Genomic DNA, 17,215 nt, shown 5'->3' with positions numbered 1-17,215 from the left:
GCACTTGTTCGTTTAAAATCTTGCTCTTCAAAGATGCTTAGTCTTTGCGTCAGAGCAAGCGGTTAAAAACATTCTATTCATCTTGAATGATCGAGTCTATGGCCGCGTGTCTGTGAAGTTATTATGAAAAGGAAAAGTACCAACAATAAAATCCCCAAACTGTTCCAGCATCGCGGTCTTAGTATGTGCTTGAGTAGCAAACGAGGGCCCGTTTTGATTCCGAAGATGACTGCACTCAATTGACACCGGGCCAGCGGTGCGCACACGCGCGTATACGTGCACCTTTGAGGGTAAGCAGCTGGCTTCTTGGCAGGAGGACGTGCAGCAGAAACGTAGGCTATCTGGCGCATCCAAGACCAGAGGCGAAGACTTTGGAAAGGGATTTAATTGGTACAATGAACCACAGAAGTTATGTTCATCGCTCGTGTCCAATGCCAGGTCACTCCAACCTGCAGTAATTGGATGTAGCCCAATGAAATTGTGATTTAATAAGTAATCGGGAGGTTATTGCTTTATTTCTACTGTCAATAAAGCAACGAATTAGTAAGATAATGGTGTAAGAAGTTGACTCTTTGTTTAGAGTCCTCAATGTGTGACATACAACGTTTTTCATCGTGGCGCGAGACTTGGTCCCCAGAAAAATGTCTGACAAGCTTGTTCTCTTTTAAACATCTTTCGTGTGACTCTGCACTGCCTGCTCCATCACTGTGTCCTGTCCCGAGGATGACTTCAGAAAGTACGTGGTGCGAGGAGGTCAATGTTTTGCTGGATGGGGCTCCTCGGGGGGGCATCCCTCGTCCAGACGTTCCTGCATGTTTGTTGAACTTTTCCCGCTCTTTTCCTTCAGATTCCTGTTCCAAAACAACATCCCCTCAAACAACCCCGTCAGTTATTTTTACAGACTATGGTGACCACCCACTATATGACCGTTGACCCTGACACGCGGTCCCATGCTCACAATGGCACAGTAACGCAGACGGACCCCCTCCCATAGATAAACAGAACAGGACCCTCGCTGCATAGTCAACAACAGTAGAGTCTGGCTATGGACACATGGTTCATGCTGAGACTGATGGGTCTAAGCAAAGGATTGGCCATTTAGTTGAAGAACCACTACACAATTTCTGTAAAATACCAATACGTTTTTAAACTAAAATGTTGGTCCCCAGTGCACATATTTTTATATGTCTAGAAGCAGAGAAGTGAAACTAAAATAACTTTTTTTTAAATGTACTGTACCAGAATCACAGTGGTCTGAACAGAATTAGCAGCTTTTATACGTTATACACCCATGGAGACGGGATATTTTACTTGATGAACAGCAGCCTTTGCGATTATTTGCAACTATTCAAAGTACAGTGTGATTCGATGATGATTAATTGTGCTGTCCAAGTCAAGAAGAGTTCAATTAAAAATGATCTGTAAATGTGCTTGAAATTAATGAGGCTGTGATGCAATTCTTTATGCTGTGAAACCATTAATGAAGTGTCAAGTAGGGCTTCTGAAAACACGGCCTTGAAAAACATTTGCATTATCGTCGACTGAACCTCCTTCGAAAACAAGACCCCCGAATCAATAGATGTTACACAATCGACCAAGGCAGACAAACACTAAACGTAAATTGCTTTGAACACTCACAAAAACAATGAGATAACATGTCCACCATCAGCAGAGCAATACAATGTTTGTTCACTATTTGAAGTCAGTACCAAACTATTCTGATTTAAACGGTATGCCGCCCTACCCCACCTTGTGGCAAGAAGTGACCAGGACTTTTGTAAATCAAGTGAACAAGCTTAATTTTGACCATGTTTAATAACAAAGCTGGGGAAAAACAATTATGTACAACTACATCCAGGAAATTAGAAGGCGAAATTGTGACGTTGTGGGAGGGTTGACTCTTTCCAATAGTTCAATATAGTAACCCATGTTGGTTAACCAGCTCCAATGAGTAGTTTAAGAATCCATATTTTGGCACAGGTTTAGTGTGCTGCCACCTGTAAGATCATTTACATCTCTACCTCTCACATAGATGCTTTAAAGGCAGAAACTCCGGGACATCTCGGATCTAAAGGCAGAAATCTCAGGCCTAATCTTCATCCTCTGGTGCCCGCAAATGAAAATCCCGTGGCACTGGCATCCCGACATAGATCTTATGCATCTACAAAAGAGATAGAAGATATATCAACCAGTTGATACAGATGAGGAGACTGAATGAAGAGTCTTGCTGAACACACAATAGTAGTATGCAGTGCCTGATCAAACGGACAAACAAAACACAAATGGATGATTAACTGTCCCTCCATGCATCCAATTTCTTTCGATTTATCCGAGGCCAGGTCCCGGAGGCAGCAGTCTGAGCAGAGATGCCCTGACTTCCCTGTCCGTGCACACTTCTTCCACAAACCCTCGAGCACCCAATGGAAGGTATAGAGCTGGTCCAGTGTGCCGCGACCAGGACGAAAACCGCAGTTCCTTCTGAATACGAGGTTCTGTAGTAGATCTTACCAGGCAGGCCTCTGTAGTTGGAGCACACGCTCCGGTCCCCCTTCTTAAAAAGAGGGACCACGACCCCGGTCTGCCAATCCAGAGACACTGTCCCCAACCATGATTAACTGTATATTCAATGAATTATATCCCCAAAAAATCCATCATGTTTTTTCTCAGTAATATAAAAAAAATTGGTGCATAAACCACTTGGGACCCCTGTTGTATAAAGTTATTGCCTCTTATGCTGCTTTAGGGCAGAAAATCATTTTAAAAAATCAAGTTATTGTGTTTTTAAACCGTTTATTTTGGATATTTGAATGGATTTCGCAAATTATTTGCTGTTTTACCCTCTAAAATATGCTAAAAACTAGTAGCATTTTTATTTTTATTTTATCTTGAGATCATCTAGGGACCCCACCCAAGGCCTCGAGACCCCAACTTTGGGAACCAATGATAGAGAAAACTGAACTACAAAACGTGTTGTCTAAACAGAATTCGGCAACCCTCAGTAGCTCAAGTTTAGACTAACCTCAGGGAGTGTGGGGTCCACTGATGGCAGCTGGAGCCGACTCTGTAGGCTCACTCGGTTCAGGTGGCACTGTGTTCGAATCAGACGGACTGTCCTCCTTCTTTTCCCCCGACAAGAATTCATGGATGGCCTTTTCTATCTGTGGTCTGAAGGTGTGGTTCATTTTAGGATCAACAACTTGAGTTATAATTCGGTCAACTCCTGACTCCAGCATCCCAGACCTGAAAACACAGCAGAAATGATCTCCAATACATGCATAATATTAATAAAAGCTGCAAACGTTAATATTGCTGATACATTTATTATAATATATAATATTAAAGTGGAAAAAGGCAGATTGTATGACTGCACAAACAACAAGCACTGTAATGTCTGGAATGCCTCCTTATTAAACTGTAATAGACTTTCAGCGGAGCATTTACAAAACACGACGACCTTGATCCAATCAAAGTGAAGTCTTAAAACAGTACAATTGTAAAATGTAGGTTATGCAGTTAAAAACAATATTTTTTGCAAGTGCTGTTATGCTAGTGTTGTAGTATCAGCACTGTCAGCAAATGTAAAGCTCATGGCAATTCTGCCTGTTGCCAGATTGGCTCAACCTACCGGCGGTGGGTGCAGACTCAAACAAATCAGTGATAACTTTTGTTTGTGAACTCATAAATCTCATGGTCATTTAGGTAATCATAACACACACACTTTACATGCAATATCCATGCCTTCTCAGCATTAACACAGTACAAGACAGTACAACAGATACACACATACTGTGTGAGAGAACAAAACGACGTTCATATATCACTCTTTAATTTATTCCTGGTGGGAAAAATCAAGAAGTTGGTCACATGTTCGATCACAAACTAAGAACTTACTGGACAACTTTTTGCCTGAGTCCGTTCCTCATCTGGTTCTTGTTGATGGTGGAGGTCCACTCCTGAGTGCCCAAGTCAGTGGTCACAAAGTTGTCCACTTTCTGTCGTAGGTTCTGGTAGGCAGGCTGGTAACACACACACATCAGCCGTGTCAGTTTCTTCATGCAATTCATGTGAATTATTTTGGTCCATTTTATTTCCACGCATCACATGTTAAAATGTAAGTAAATAAGCTTGAAATCACGGTCATATATTGTTTATTTACAGTCTGTAGACTAAAATACAAATAATAATAATAATAATAATAGTAGTAATAATAATAATAATAAAAATAATCATCATCATCATCATACATTAAAAAATCTGCGGTGTACCTTGGTGTCAACATCTGCCAAACAGTCGCGGCGAAACTCGTCAAAAAGACCTCTGTTTTTCAGATGCTCCACGATCAGAGCGATGAGCTGCGGGTCTCCTGGAGGCAGATTGGCCCCGTTCACACCGCCACTTCCCTCCGCCATCACTGCTAAAATGCAGATTTGATTTACATGAACAATCTAGAGTTTTTACTAAATATAACAGTTCTACGGGACGTTTCTATGAATGGAGTCCACGGATGCAGACAAGTTGCTAACAAACTAGCCGCTTGTTTATACCGAATAAGTGCGTTTGATTTATGCCTACCGTGACATTGCCATAGTTTCTTTAATAACTGATCTTCTTTTTGCGACAAACTGGAGGCGCCGTGTTGCAAATCAAACACTCCTTCTTAGGGGTGAGTGCGCATGCGCATTGGATCCCTGACACCGGAAGCACATCATTTAATTGTGCTAGCGCAAAATGGGCGCAGGTTTGGAGGGATAAAGTTATGGGTTTTACCATTTTCGCAAGCAAACGTTAAAATAAAGGTTTACATTGTGCAACATAAGGTTATATAAATCTCCCGGGGATCTACTGCATTGACCTCACCACTAGCAAAGGTATTTTTTTAGCGCTGACCTGGTCATGGCTAAGTAAACATTAGCATTGTTGTTTCAGCTTTCTGCATTGATGTGTTATTTACATGTATCATTTCACCGGTTGGTCTATGAAGTACTTTATTAAACTATACGAAACAATCAAATGAGCAACGTTTTGCACTGTGGAAGTTGTTTGGTGATCGTGTTGTAATTTCAATGAAAATACATTGATGTGGTGGGTTATTATCATGCAAACCACCTGATTCATTGAAGATTACAGAGGCTTTGACCGTCGTTTGTTTTGTTTGTTTTTGCAGATGAGCGGTGATGCGAATAAGGACTTTATGGATCAGCTGAAGATGCAGGAGATGTACGGGCAGAGAAACACGGATGGCTCCTCTGACCCGTACACCTACACCGACCCTGAAGACGGTACTGTTTACGACTGGGACCACGAGAAGAAAGCTTGGTTCCCAAAAGTATGAGATGCTTCTTTTGTTTGTATACACTATAGTGTGCTCCTTAAGCCGTTTCTGACCTTAAAGTTTTCTCTTGACAGATCACAGAGGACTTTCTTGCCGCCTATCAGGCCAACTATGGTTTCAATCAAGATGGAAATCCAGATGCAAACAGTGCAGCAGCAGCCGACACTGGAACAGCTGCTCCAGAGCCATCGAAGAGAATCCTTCCCGAGCCAGAGAAAGCGGCAGACGTCTCCCAAACTCAAGCGACAGGGGAAGAGGAGGTCAAACCAGACATGGCCCAGGACGGGAAGCAAAAAGGGGAGAAGAGGAAAGGAGATCCGGGTAATTACCATTAAAACATCCTGTAGTTTTACAATAAAAACCCAAATCTAAACCCAAACTTCAACCCACTATAACCTTTAACTACACAACTGAAGGTTCAAGCTTAATTGTTCAAAGCTGTGACAAAAGATATGATAATGTTGAATTAAATATCTCTCTGCTCTGTATCCGGCCCGCACTTTGCCCACCCCCTGTTGTAAGAAATGTAGTAATAATTTAGTTGCTTTTTGTCTGCCCTCAGGTTGGTTTGACATTGACGATAACAAAAACACAAATGTCTACGTTTCTGGTTAGTGTCGTTTACTCCATGTTTCCTGATTTCTGTAATCTCTCGTTCCTCCGCTTGAACATTTCCCTTGCCTTCCCTGTCTGTAGGCCTGCCCCCTGACATTGGAACAGAGGAGTTTGTTGAGCTCATGACAAAGTGCGGCATCGTCATGAGAGACCCCGTCACTGAAGAGTATAAAGTTAAACTGTATAAGGACAGAGAGGGAAATCTGAAGGGAGACGGCCTCTGCTGCTATTTAAAGGTTTCATGTTCGCTGTAATTAATCTTGAACTAACATTACATCCACCAGGAATGCACAGTATCCACAAATGAACAAATATTTGCAAGTTGCTATGTTAAATAATTTCTCCCTCCTCCTTTTGTTTTTCTCTCTAATATATAGCCTTGATTTAGTATTGCTTCATTTTGCAGAAAGAGTCTGTGGAACTGGCTCTGCGTCTCATTGATGAGACTGAGGTGCGCGGTTACAAACTACATGTGGAGGCAGCGAGGTTTGAACTAAAAGGAACTTATGATGCCAGTAAAAAGAAAAAGAAGAACAAAGAATACAAGAAGAAACTCAAACAGCAGCAAAAGTACTCACATTTCTGTTTGTAATGTAAACTTATTATGCACAAATAACTTATAAGTTTTATCTGAGCGTAGACAGTTGGACTGGAGGCCTGAGAAACAAGGAGAGGCACGCAAGAGGCATGAGAAGGTTGTGGTCATCAGGAACATGTTTCATCCCAGTGACTTTGAGGTAAACAAACAAAAAGTCTTTGGAGTTTCTTCTGAAAAACAACACCACACAGCCATATAGATAATTGGCAAAACAAAACATTTCCCCTGTTGTTTTTTCATTTCTGATCACATGTGTGCTTACTGCCTCTTTCTGTGCTGTAGGAGGACCCTCTAGTGTTAAATGAATATAGAGATGACCTTCGGAGCGAGTGTGAAAAGTTTGGAGAAGTCAAAAAAGTCATTCTCTTCGATGTAAGTTCAGTTTCTCTGATTTATTTAAATCTGTATTTTTGCTTTGTTTTAATTTGAATTTGTGTTGTGTTTCAGAGACATCCCGATGGTGTGGCCTCAATCGCGTTTAAAGAGCCGGATCAAGCCGACGCTTGTATGCAGTCATTTAATGGACGCTGGTTTGGAGGAAGGCAGCTCTCTGCTCTGCCCTGGGACGGGACCACTGACTTCCAGGTATCAAAACAACCTACTTTTCTGCTCAATATACAAATGAAAAGTTATGTGCTCAACATATACTGTAGAAATGGTTAAACCTTTCACATAATTTTTTTAACATCCCATCTATAATTCATGAGATGATATTTTATGATATTTGCATATTTTCTGTGCACCGTTGAAATGCACTAGATGTAGATTTTAGAAAATACAGAAAAATCTAAGGCCCTCACTGATTAGTTAAAATGCCTTTATTATTTACTCAGGGGGAACAAACAGAATTCAAATTGAACCATGGTGAAGTAGGAGACCCACAAATGCATGTATGGAAAGTAGAATCGAGGTTGTTACAAATGTTGAGGGAGGAATGTTTGTCTGCAAAAAAAGAGTGTTATACCAGCGACAGCTATTTGCCTAATTTGAACTAAAAAACGAGAACATGTAGGTCGCAAATTCATCATATATTTATGACCGTTTTGATTTCAAAAAAGGTCATCGACGTGAATGCACTGATGGTTAGATCAAATAATTCAGTGTAGCCTTGATGTCTGTTGCTATGCCTTACCATGATGTAATGCGATCTGCATACCCTCTCTGACACCTTCAGGTTGAGGAAACGGCAAGAGAGCGGGAGGAGCGTCTCAAAGGCTGGTCCTCTTTTCTCGGAGAGGGTGAGAAAGCCCAAGCCGACGGGAATGCAGCCAAACCACCACAAGAGGGCGCTACCTCCGCAAACACAAACAACACTCCTGCTGCCAGCACTGAGCCTGAGCCACCTGCACCCCAAACAGACAGTCCATCCAGACAGGAGGAAGAACAGGAGATGGACTCGACTGACAGCAGCCTGGCAGGAAGCGACGAAGAGGCTGAAGCTGTACCTCCCGTGAACTAGAATGGACAAAGTTAATTAAACATTTTACTGGACATTTTTGATGACAGTTTTGCGATTTGGAAACAAAGTCAGAATTTCTTCACCATTTCAGCAACGGTTAAAATGTCAACCGTTGTGTGTTTAGTGTCTTCAAAGCATTTTAAATACTTGCGGTGTGGTGCACAAATCAGCTTTGTTTCTGTTATAACAGAAAATGTTGTCTTATGTGATCATTTCATTAATTCAGATTTTGTTTTATTTTTTTTAAATTGCTGTCACTTAGAATAGCTCCCAACGATTGCAAAAAGAGAGAAATAATGTGTTTTTTCACATTGTTTATTTTCTGTCTGTCTGTGTAAGCTCTCAGTCGTACAGGAGTTGTCCATGTTCGGTGAAGGTTCTTGAGTCATCTTTTGGATGAGAGGCGAAACGTCCTGCTCTTTTGTCTGTTCGCCTCCAAACTCACACCGTCCTTTTCCATCTCCAAGACGCAAACACAGGCAAAGATACTTTCGTTTGTTTTCATCTCACAACAGCTCTTAGTCAACTGAAGAAACAAATCTCAAACTGAAGAAACGAATCTCAAATAAACCCTCTCTCTGAAGAAATCTGTCCCGAAGGTTTTTCTCTTTTTGTTGCACTGAAAATGAGTTGTTTAAACCTTCAATGAATGGGCCTTATAATGGGATACAATTATAATAATAATGCTTTGGTTTAATATAGCGCTTTTCTGGACACTCAAAGACGCTTTACATTGCACATTCGTTCACTCCATACTCGGTGGTGGTGAGCTACTATTGTAGCCACAGCTGCCCTGGGGTAGACTGACGGAAGCGAGGCAACCAGTCTGCGCCATCGGCCCCTCCGACCACCACCAACCACTCACTCACGCACTACATTCGCTAGGCTTCCTGGTGTTCCCAAACGGTCTCCCATCCAAGTCCTGCCAGGCCGTTTCCTGCTTAGCTTCCAAGGTCTGACGGGATTGGGCATCGCAAAGGCGGAATGGCCAATTTTAACTACAGCTTTCATTTTATTTCTTATGATGTGAGCCTGTGAACTTTTGTATGAGATACATAGAGTTTATTATCGCGACAGAATGTGGGTAAATTATACAGATGTGATTGTACAGTCTGTTTGCTCAGCAGATTTTTGAATATGAGCATGAAGATCTGCAAAGAGTTTCTGAATGTTTCACATTATGTTTATTATGCAGTAACTGACAAGTAACAATATAGTCATGTGATAGGACTGTGATGATATTGACTGGAGTAATCTTTTTTTTTCTAAATAGCATTTTACAAAGAGTAAATATTAATGCTACTTCAGTCATTTGTAAAAAATTTAAGTAGTTTTTAGTGACATAATTTGACAGAAAAATATAAAGCTTAGAAAAAATATGAAATGAAAAAATACTTCAATATACAATACCACAAATATGGATAAAAGTGATTATTTCACAGAAGAGGTATTTAGAAGAAATACAAAAATATATTGTTTTTTTCCCAGAGTAGCCTACGTTTACTTTTAAATATTACTATTAGAAGGAAAAAAAGGTTGGTGTGATAAAACTACTCTTACAAATACAATTTCTTCAAAATGTTACAAAAGCACCTCTGCATTTGACCCTTTTCAGCCGTCGGTGGTTTCCTTGGCAGTGTGAAATGCACGTGCCACTTGTCGTCCTGTTGCCCGCCCCCAGATGACGAGGAGAGGGGACTGTAGTGACGTCTCAGGCTGCTGCTGAAAACGTGGGCGAAATTACAAATACACGTGAGATCCCTTTTCCCCTTCCTTCTGATGACTTTCAAAACAACTTCAGTGAAAAAGGTTAAGAGTGTTGTCTATTGCTGGGTTTCAGATGACATCACAGCAATTCATTAACTTGTAGTGTTTAATTGCACATTGCAATTAGTCATTGCTTCTTATAGCCACACTAGGGAGCACAGTGACTTGAAATTGTGATTGAACGTCAAACTGGAAAGGATTGTCTTTTTTGAGGGTCTTTTTGTTAAATAAATCATAACGTTGAATTGAACAATAATTGAACTTAAAGCTAACTGAGCGAACTAAAGTCATGTGAGAGTGAGGTCAAACTCTTCTTCAGATGGGGCTTGTTGTATCAGGTGGGTCATGGGTTAGTAGTTGTCACACTTTATCATTAGCGTTTACTGCTTACTTAGCTTACTGCATTGGGTGATTTCCTGCTGTGAGAGTGACACATCAGGCATTTCTTGGTGTGTATTTAAACAAAAAAAACTATTGTGTCTTTTTATCTTAAGAAACACCAAAAACCCCATTAGCCTAATAACAATAGAGACAACCAACCCCACACATCGCGACAACCTTTCCTGCACATTGGGCACATTGTCACAGTCGATTTCCCTGTCTTTGTCTCTTAGCAACTATTGAATGTAATGAGATATAACAAAGGAAGCAAGACCTACTTCAAGCCAAGGGTTTAAGCTTTCATGTATTCTGGAATGTGTTGATGAACAGTGGACTCTACAAAAACACGTATGACAACCAGCCCCGGTCTCCCCTACGAATGATCCACATGAATTTGGCAACAATTTGGCTGTGTGTAAAAGTATTTGTTGAAATGTTAAAGTTATGTTTTAGTAGTGATTCGACAAAGGATAAAGTGATGCTTTAACAATGTTTGTAGTTAAAGTTAAGTGTATAAGTGCATCGATTTGATCAGGCGTGAAGTTCTAAACCAGTGGTTCCAATACAACAATAGAGGTTCTGCTGATGGAATTCCAGCATGGCAACAGCATAGCAACAGAAGCCAAACGAGTGTCAACTTTGAATTTACATTTTTTGCTCACTGAGTCTGGAGTGTTGATGGTTATGCTCAGAATGAAATGAACAAATGTGCCTATTTGAGAATCATAACAGCAAGTAAAACATTATTTATTCACTTTTTTATCAGTTTCAACTAACTAGCCCAGATAATAATGGCTCACCAATCACCACTCACTCACATTCTCATTCATTCTGGCCTGTTGTGCATGTTTTTAGTGGAGTACCCAGAGGAAAGCTACACAGACATGGGGAGAACATGCAAACTCCTCATAGGAGGGCCCCCACCGGCCGGGGAATACTGGATACACAGTGATTAGCAGTCATGCTTCACAGCAAGAAGGTGGAGTTTGCATGTTCTCCCCGTGTCTGTGTAGGTTTCCTCTGGGCACTCCGGTTTCCCCTACCACTAAATACACGTACAATTAGGCCAGGATGAGTGTGGGACAACGGACGGAAATGAGCCCATGGATACAATCTGGTGTGGCGTGTTTACATGCATGAGTCCAATGTAGGCTGAGTTCATTAACATGCACTGTCCCGATCAAATAAACAAGTAAAAATAACACGTCAAGCCTCAAATCTGATTGACCACATACATTTACACTGTCGATTACAAACATGGGAACTCGACACCTCGGCCACTGTTTCACAAAAGAGCTGTGAGAAGGTTTTGTGCCGGGTTTGAACCATGTCACACCAACTCCACAAAGAGGATCTGGGTCAGCTTTCAGCTCCACAGACTCCTTTGTCTCATCGCAAGTGCAGCAGTCAAAACTAAGTATCATCATAATACTGAAGTGCACTGTATCGACGGCATTCATTCATAATTGGGGCTAGTTTTCTTTCTTGTCGCATACTTTGTAACTTGTTGCCTCTGGCTCATCCTCTGAGTAAACAACAGCTTGTATTATTGATACGCTGGCTCTGATTTATGGACCACAATCTGTTGCAGTAACAGAAATGTGAAGATGAAAAGAGCTGCCTAAAGGCTACTTTGTTTTATTGCCTTTTAAAACACAAATGACAAATTTCCATTGTTGGAAATTTTACTGTACATTATTGTACTGTACATTATTGGTGACAGGACCAATAGGAGATGCAGACAATACCAGAGATAAGGGGAAGGAAGTCTAAAGAGGCTACTAGTTTGAGTAAGGTCTAGTTTCTTCTACTTTTTTTAAAATCATAGTTTTACACCAGTGAAGAAAAGTTATATTTGATGTTTGTTCTAGACAGAAGTACTCAAGTTTTACTGAGTGTGTAAATCAATTACCGAAATTTAACTTTTTTGTCACAAAAATATGTCAAAGTGGTACAACAATGGTACAATAAAAATGTAAATCTTTAATGTGAACTTTGTTCTGGTGAAAATGTAGTGTTTTGTCAGCTTTCTTAGACTGTGGTGTTGGTACCACTGGTGGGAGGCTACTTTGGCTTCATTCTTTGGTATGCATTCAAATCTGTAATTTTTGTGTATTCATTTTAATTTATGCCTTAGTGAGGCATTTAAACATGCAGTGATTTTCTAGTTTAGACATGGTTCTTTGTGGCACTTGGAAGATTACATTTTTTATGAGGTGGTATTTAATGCTAGAACCTCTGGTCACGCACTTTCTGGCCAAACTTTTTATGATATGACAACTGTGGGATTGGCACCTTTTTTGTCCAAGCATATTCCACAATTCCAACTACAATGCATGAAACCACCAGAGAAACTACGGGAGAGCTGTTCCGATAGGTGCTTAATAGTAAAATGTGTGGGAGTGAATGAGCAGATAAAGTCAGCCGCCCCCTCAGTGCCTCTAGTGCTCCTATTTAAGGACCTCCTCTGGTCCATTCGATGGATGAAGTCGCTTTAGAAATCACCAGCTTCTGCACCAGGGGGCAGGTCATCTTATCTTGCAGGCAACTTGTGGCATCCTGTGCATCATGGTTCTAAAATGACCGCTCAGCAACTCACCCAAAACCTGACCGCGCTCTCGGACTTCACGGCGGCCAAAGGAGCGCTGGGCCGGGTGGGACACACCACTGTGGCCGTGGTCCTGGGCGTCATCTTCGTCTTGGGCTTTTTGGGTAACTTCGTGGCACTGCTGGTGTTCTCGCGGTACTCCGTGCTGCGGACTCCTGTGAACCTGCTCCTGATCAACATTAGCGCCAGTGACATGTTCGTCTGCATCTTCGGGACCCCCATGAGCTTCGCCGCGAGCGTCCGTGGCAGGTGGCTGACCGGGAACTATGGGTGTCGCTGGTACGGCTTCTCAAACTCGCTCTTTGGTGAGTCTTCAAAAAGGGTTTAACCCCTATTAAAATACAATGTGTTCGTAGTTTCAGATATACAACGCTATTTTTGTGAAGTGTTTTTAAAGATTATTTTTTTTGGCTCTAGTTGCCAAACTTTACGCATCATGGTCTCTTTTGCCATTTTGATGTATCTCCCCTAAAAATGTATTTTAACGGTAATTATGTTGGTCTGGACCAACTTTGATTGAGATGTTTTAATTCCCATTAACAGAAGCCTTCAACTGAAAGCAGCAGCGCATAGGAGTCTCCATTATGAACATATAGGCTATAGTTAGTCACCATATGAGATGTCAAAGTAAATGACACGTGTTTCCCCTTTATATTTTACTATATTAACCTAAAGTATTTGTAAATTGAGTTCAACATGTTCACAAATTAATGCTTTCTAAATAGGCATCACTGACTTAGTGAAATGATAGAGGTATTTCGACTGAGCTAACCTCTATATTGATCTATGTTTCAGGTATTGTGTCTCTGGTCTCTCTTTCCCTGCTCTCTTTTGAGCGCTACTCTGCAGTGCTCCATAGTGTCCCATCAGACTCCTCTCAGTTTGGACGGGCCCGCCTCGCTGTGGCTGCCTCCTGGGTTTACTCTCTGGCCTGGACCCTGCCCCCTCTGTTTGGCTGGAGCAGGTCTGTAGCTCCTCACAATACTGTACTGTGAGCTATTGCCTACTGTATATTTAGGACTTTGTGTCTATGTGCATTAGTTATGGTCCAGAGGGTGCCGGGACCACCTGCTCTGTTCAGTGGCACCAGCGTTCGCCCGAATCACGCTCCTATGTGAGCTGTCTGTTCATCTTTTGTCTGCTGCTGCCTCTGCTGCTCATGGTCTTCTGCTATGGGAGGATCCTGCTGGCCGTGAGGACCGTCACCAAACAGGTCAGTTCCAAGTCTGGAACTTCATCAGGTTGTGTTTTGTTGTTTCCAGTTCCCTTTTATCTAATTCTTGTCACTGTGGTGCTTCACAGTGACAACAAGACCATTGTGTTGTTTGATAAACAAAAATATACTACAAATTGGCTTGACGGACTGACTCAAATCATAAAATGTTCCGCAAATAGAGTTTCTCACTTGCGGTGTACCTGCAGGTGCCCAGGTTAAACCAGTCCTCAGCGGAGAGGAGGGAGAGCCGTGTGCTGCTGATGGTGGTCTCCATGGTGACTGGATACCTCGTCTGCTGGCTGCCTTATGGGGTGGTGGCCCTGCTTATCTCGTTCGGACGTCCCGGTGCGCTGCCTCCTGTGGCCAGTCTAGTGCCCGCTCTGTTGGCAAAGACCAGCACTGTCCTGAACCCTGTCATCTACGTGCTGCTCAACAAACAGGTAACAGTCAACCACCCGCTCGAAGATGAGTACTTACACAGAGATATCAGAGCTTGACTTCAACACTTGCCAAAAAGTCAATGCTGATTTCTTTTGGACTAGTAACTCTTGGTTGACATAATCTTCCAAACCTTTACATGCTGATTTCTGCTCTTTCGCTTGAGTGTAGCCAAGTTAGTATTTAGAGTGAAAAGATAATTATACATTATATAGCCTACTGTATAGGCCTATATGAAAGCTTATTTGTATTTGGCTCTTTGTACTAGGGGCGACAGTGGCACAGATGGTAGAGCGGGTCGTCTCATGATCGGAAGGTCCGGGGTTCGAATCCCACCTCCTGAAAGTGCACATTGCCGTTGTGTCCTTGGGCAAGACACTTCACCCACATTGCCCTCAGTGTCTGCGTACATTGGTGTATGAATGAGAGTATGAATGGGTGAGTGGATCCTTGCTGTAAAGCGCTTTGAGTGCCTAATGTAGGTGGAAAAGCGCTATATAAGTTGAAACCATTTACCATTTACCATTTACTGTATGTCACCCAAAGCGCTTAACACATTGTAGGGGATCTGTTCTTCATTCACTACACATACAGTGGAGTTGACCTCGGGATAGACTGCCAGAAGCGCGGCTGCACCAGTGGACCTACTGACCACGACCGTTCACACCGTCACACACCCACACACGGACGTAATTCATCCTGGCCTTTTGTACATAGTGGTAGGGGGAACCGGAAAAAACTTGACGCATGACCTGTCTGGTACCATATACCAGACATGTCAAGCTGGCGGCCCGCGGGCCAAAACAGCCCCCTGACTTATAGAGCATAAATTCCTGAGTATGTAAAAAAAAAAAAAAAACTCTCTAACCCATTCCTGTGCGGAGTTATGATATTTTTAATGAAATAACCAGCGTTTTAGCCACTTGGGGCAATTCCACACGTGTCCAGCAGAGGGCACTGACATAAGAGATTAGGATATGAACGATACATTATAGTACCGTGGTAAATGGTCAGTCAGCCCCAGGGCAGCTGTGGCTACAATAGCTACCTACCACCACAGAGAGTGGAGTGAATGAATAATGGCTACAGTGCACTCTGAGAAACTTGTGACAAATACAAGTGTAAGACATTGTTATCATTATTTATTACTGTCAGGCTTTTATTGTAAAATCACAGCTCATTATTATTCATTTATTGGAAACATGTTTTCCTTATAGTATTTTCATGTTAACATTATATGCGGCCATAAGCTAGATTTCGGTCCACGACCTAAATGAGTTCGACACACCTGCCATATACAATATACTGTACATATGGTATGTACAGTGATAATAATGATCCTGGTTTATAATGTCGTGAAAAGTCAACTAAAGTAAACCATATCTTTAAGGAAATCCTTAATCCTCCATGCATCAAATAAGTATATTTAGAAGGAGGGTGCAGGTCAGTGGTTTGCCAACTTACACAAACAAGTACTAACTACCTCTTAAAATATTTGACCTTCCAAGTACCATCTGGCCTAAGTCAAGCTCAAATCACTAAACCGGGTCTACAATAGATTTAAATCTTGATCACAGTTGTGCTGTTTTCGAACACTGACAAAGTGTAGGTCTGTGGTACATTTTGTTCATTGCCCCTGAGACAAAGGTACAATATTAGATTCCGACATAATACCACAGGGATGAATACAGTATAGGGGTCTTATTTCTTGACTGTAACTTCCCTCTTTCGGCTGAATGTGCTTTTCAGTTTTCCAGATGTTTCCGACACATGTTCAGCTTGAGCTCAGATGCCCCGCCTGTCCCGGGCCATCAGTCACTCCAGAGTAGCAGAGGGGCGTGGCTGTACCCCCCAGACGTACCTTCAGAGGAACAGCATTCCTCACAGGACAAGTCCTCACTTAAACCGAAGGCACACGGACAGCAGCCCGCAGCACTGGTGACTTATTACAATGGGGACACATAGGGCAAATGGAGACAAAGTATCTTTATGAAAGTTCATACTGCGCTTTATGCTCAGGTTGACATTATTATTATTTGTGATTTCTCTTGCATTTAATTCATTTTAACTGTATAATTTTGAAGGTGTAAAAATTGTATTTGTCAAAACAATTTTCATGATTGATGGATATAGTCAGTCTTCGAGTTTAATTCATCCTCCTGACGGGGCACATTAGCCTCAGATCTGGAGGGTAGGATGTTTTATTTTGCAATGGAATGTAAAAAAAAAGTGAAATCTATGAAATGTTACTGATTCACAAGGTTACTAAGGAAACACTGTACGTCCACATTTCAAAGGATCGTTATTTAACTAAAGCTGCATGTGATTTTTGGCCTTTAAAAATGTTATAATTTACGTTCCTTTTAGAATTTGCTTCATTGATCCTTAGTTTACACATCCACATTGTTTCACTGACACTGGGCAAGTTTTGATCATTCCAGTTCACAAATCTCAAACTTCCAGATCATTTTTTACCAATAGCTGAAAATGTGTTTTTAGCTTCTTTGCTGCTCCGTTCTCTTCTCCACAGCTGCAGATAAATCCTGGCATTTTGTGAGCTCAGAAAAAAAAAAAAAAAAAAAAGACTAAGTCCGCAAATGACTAAAATACTTAAAAGCAGTGGTTCTCAACTGGAAGATCAGGATCCAAGAGTCGGCCACAGCACCATCTTCAAAGAGCCGTGTGTGTGTTTGCCAAAAATGTCTCTTGATAAATAGTTTTGATGGTGACAGCTCGTGGTGAGTCAACAGTATGTGGGGAATTATTGTGTTTTGGTGTTATAAACTTTAAAAGGTCACATT

At 41.6% G+C, this 17,215-nt stretch overlaps 3 protein-coding genes across 3 annotated transcripts; 2 read left to right on the top strand and 1 right to left on the bottom strand.

Annotated features, from left to right (window-relative positions):
• Nucleotides 1-1,812: 1,812 nt before the first annotated feature.
• On the bottom strand, nt 1,813-4,543 carry bod1 (biorientation of chromosomes in cell division 1). The gene is made up of 4 exons (XM_079566442.1): nt 4,266-4,543; nt 3,892-4,016; nt 3,020-3,240; nt 1,813-2,161 (listed from the first exon to the last, which is right to left on the bottom strand). Exons 1-3 carry the CDS (start codon nt 4,407-4,409, stop codon nt 3,021-3,023), a joined length of 489 nt encoding a protein of 162 aa, XP_079422568.1. The 5' UTR covers nt 4,410-4,543; the 3' UTR covers nt 1,813-2,161; nt 3,020.
• Nucleotides 4,544-4,693: 150 nt separating this feature from the next.
• On the top strand, nt 4,694-8,582 carry htatsf1 (HIV-1 Tat specific factor 1). Its single transcript, XM_079565814.1, has 10 exons — nt 4,694-4,868; nt 5,165-5,326; nt 5,407-5,653; nt 5,895-5,942; nt 6,029-6,183; nt 6,354-6,517; nt 6,588-6,684; nt 6,828-6,917; nt 6,993-7,130; nt 7,720-8,582. Exons 2-10 carry the CDS (start codon nt 5,165-5,167, stop codon nt 8,002-8,004), a joined length of 1,386 nt encoding a protein of 461 aa, XP_079421940.1. The 5' UTR covers nt 4,694-4,868; the 3' UTR covers nt 8,005-8,582.
• A 4,061-nt stretch (nt 8,583-12,643) lies between these two features.
• LOC306970784 (pinopsin-like) lies at nt 12,644-16,379 on the top strand (the record flags this gene model as incomplete). The annotated part of the gene is made up of 5 exons (XM_079566814.1): nt 12,644-13,065; nt 13,556-13,724; nt 13,802-13,973; nt 14,183-14,416; nt 16,164-16,379. The coding sequence occupies exons 1-5, from the start codon at nt 12,732-12,734 to the stop codon at nt 16,377-16,379; spliced, it is 1,125 nt and encodes a 374-aa protein (XP_079422940.1). The 5' UTR covers nt 12,644-12,731.
• Between the last annotated feature and the right edge of the window lie 836 nt (nt 16,380-17,215).

This window comes from Gobius niger (genome assembly GCF_951799975.1).
Source record: "Gobius niger genome assembly, chromosome: 11".
NCBI lineage: Eukaryota > Metazoa > Chordata > Actinopteri > Gobiiformes > Gobiidae > Gobius > Gobius niger.
The sequence above is the reverse complement of the archived record's forward strand: the minus strand, read 5'-3'. Positions and strand labels throughout refer to the sequence as shown.

What these genes read in the sequence shown, in the direction of transcription:
- bod1 (XM_079566442.1), bottom strand. Translation starts at nt 4,409, where the DNA reads ATGGCGGAGGGAAGTGGCGGTGTGAACGGGGCCAATCTGCCTCCAGGA. An exon ending in TGGCAGATGTTGACACCAAG is followed by an intron (nt 4,017 to 4,265) that starts GTACACCGCAGA and finishes GTGTGTTACCAG; the next exon opens with CCTGCCTACCAGAACCTACG. An exon ending in CTCAGGCAAAAAGTTGTCCA is followed by an intron (nt 3,241 to 3,891) that starts GTAAGTTCTTAG and finishes CTGTGTTTTCAG; the next exon opens with GTCTGGGATGCTGGAGTCAG.
- htatsf1 (XM_079565814.1), top strand. Translation starts at nt 5,165, where the DNA reads ATGAGCGGTGATGCGAATAAGGACTTTATGGATCAGCTGAAGATGCAG. An exon ending in GAAGAGGAAAGGAGATCCGG is followed by an intron (nt 5,654 to 5,894) that starts GTAATTACCATT and finishes GTCTGCCCTCAG; the next exon opens with GTTGGTTTGACATTGACGAT. An exon ending in TTCATCCCAGTGACTTTGAG is followed by an intron (nt 6,685 to 6,827) that starts GTAAACAAACAA and finishes TCTGTGCTGTAG; the next exon opens with GAGGACCCTCTAGTGTTAAA.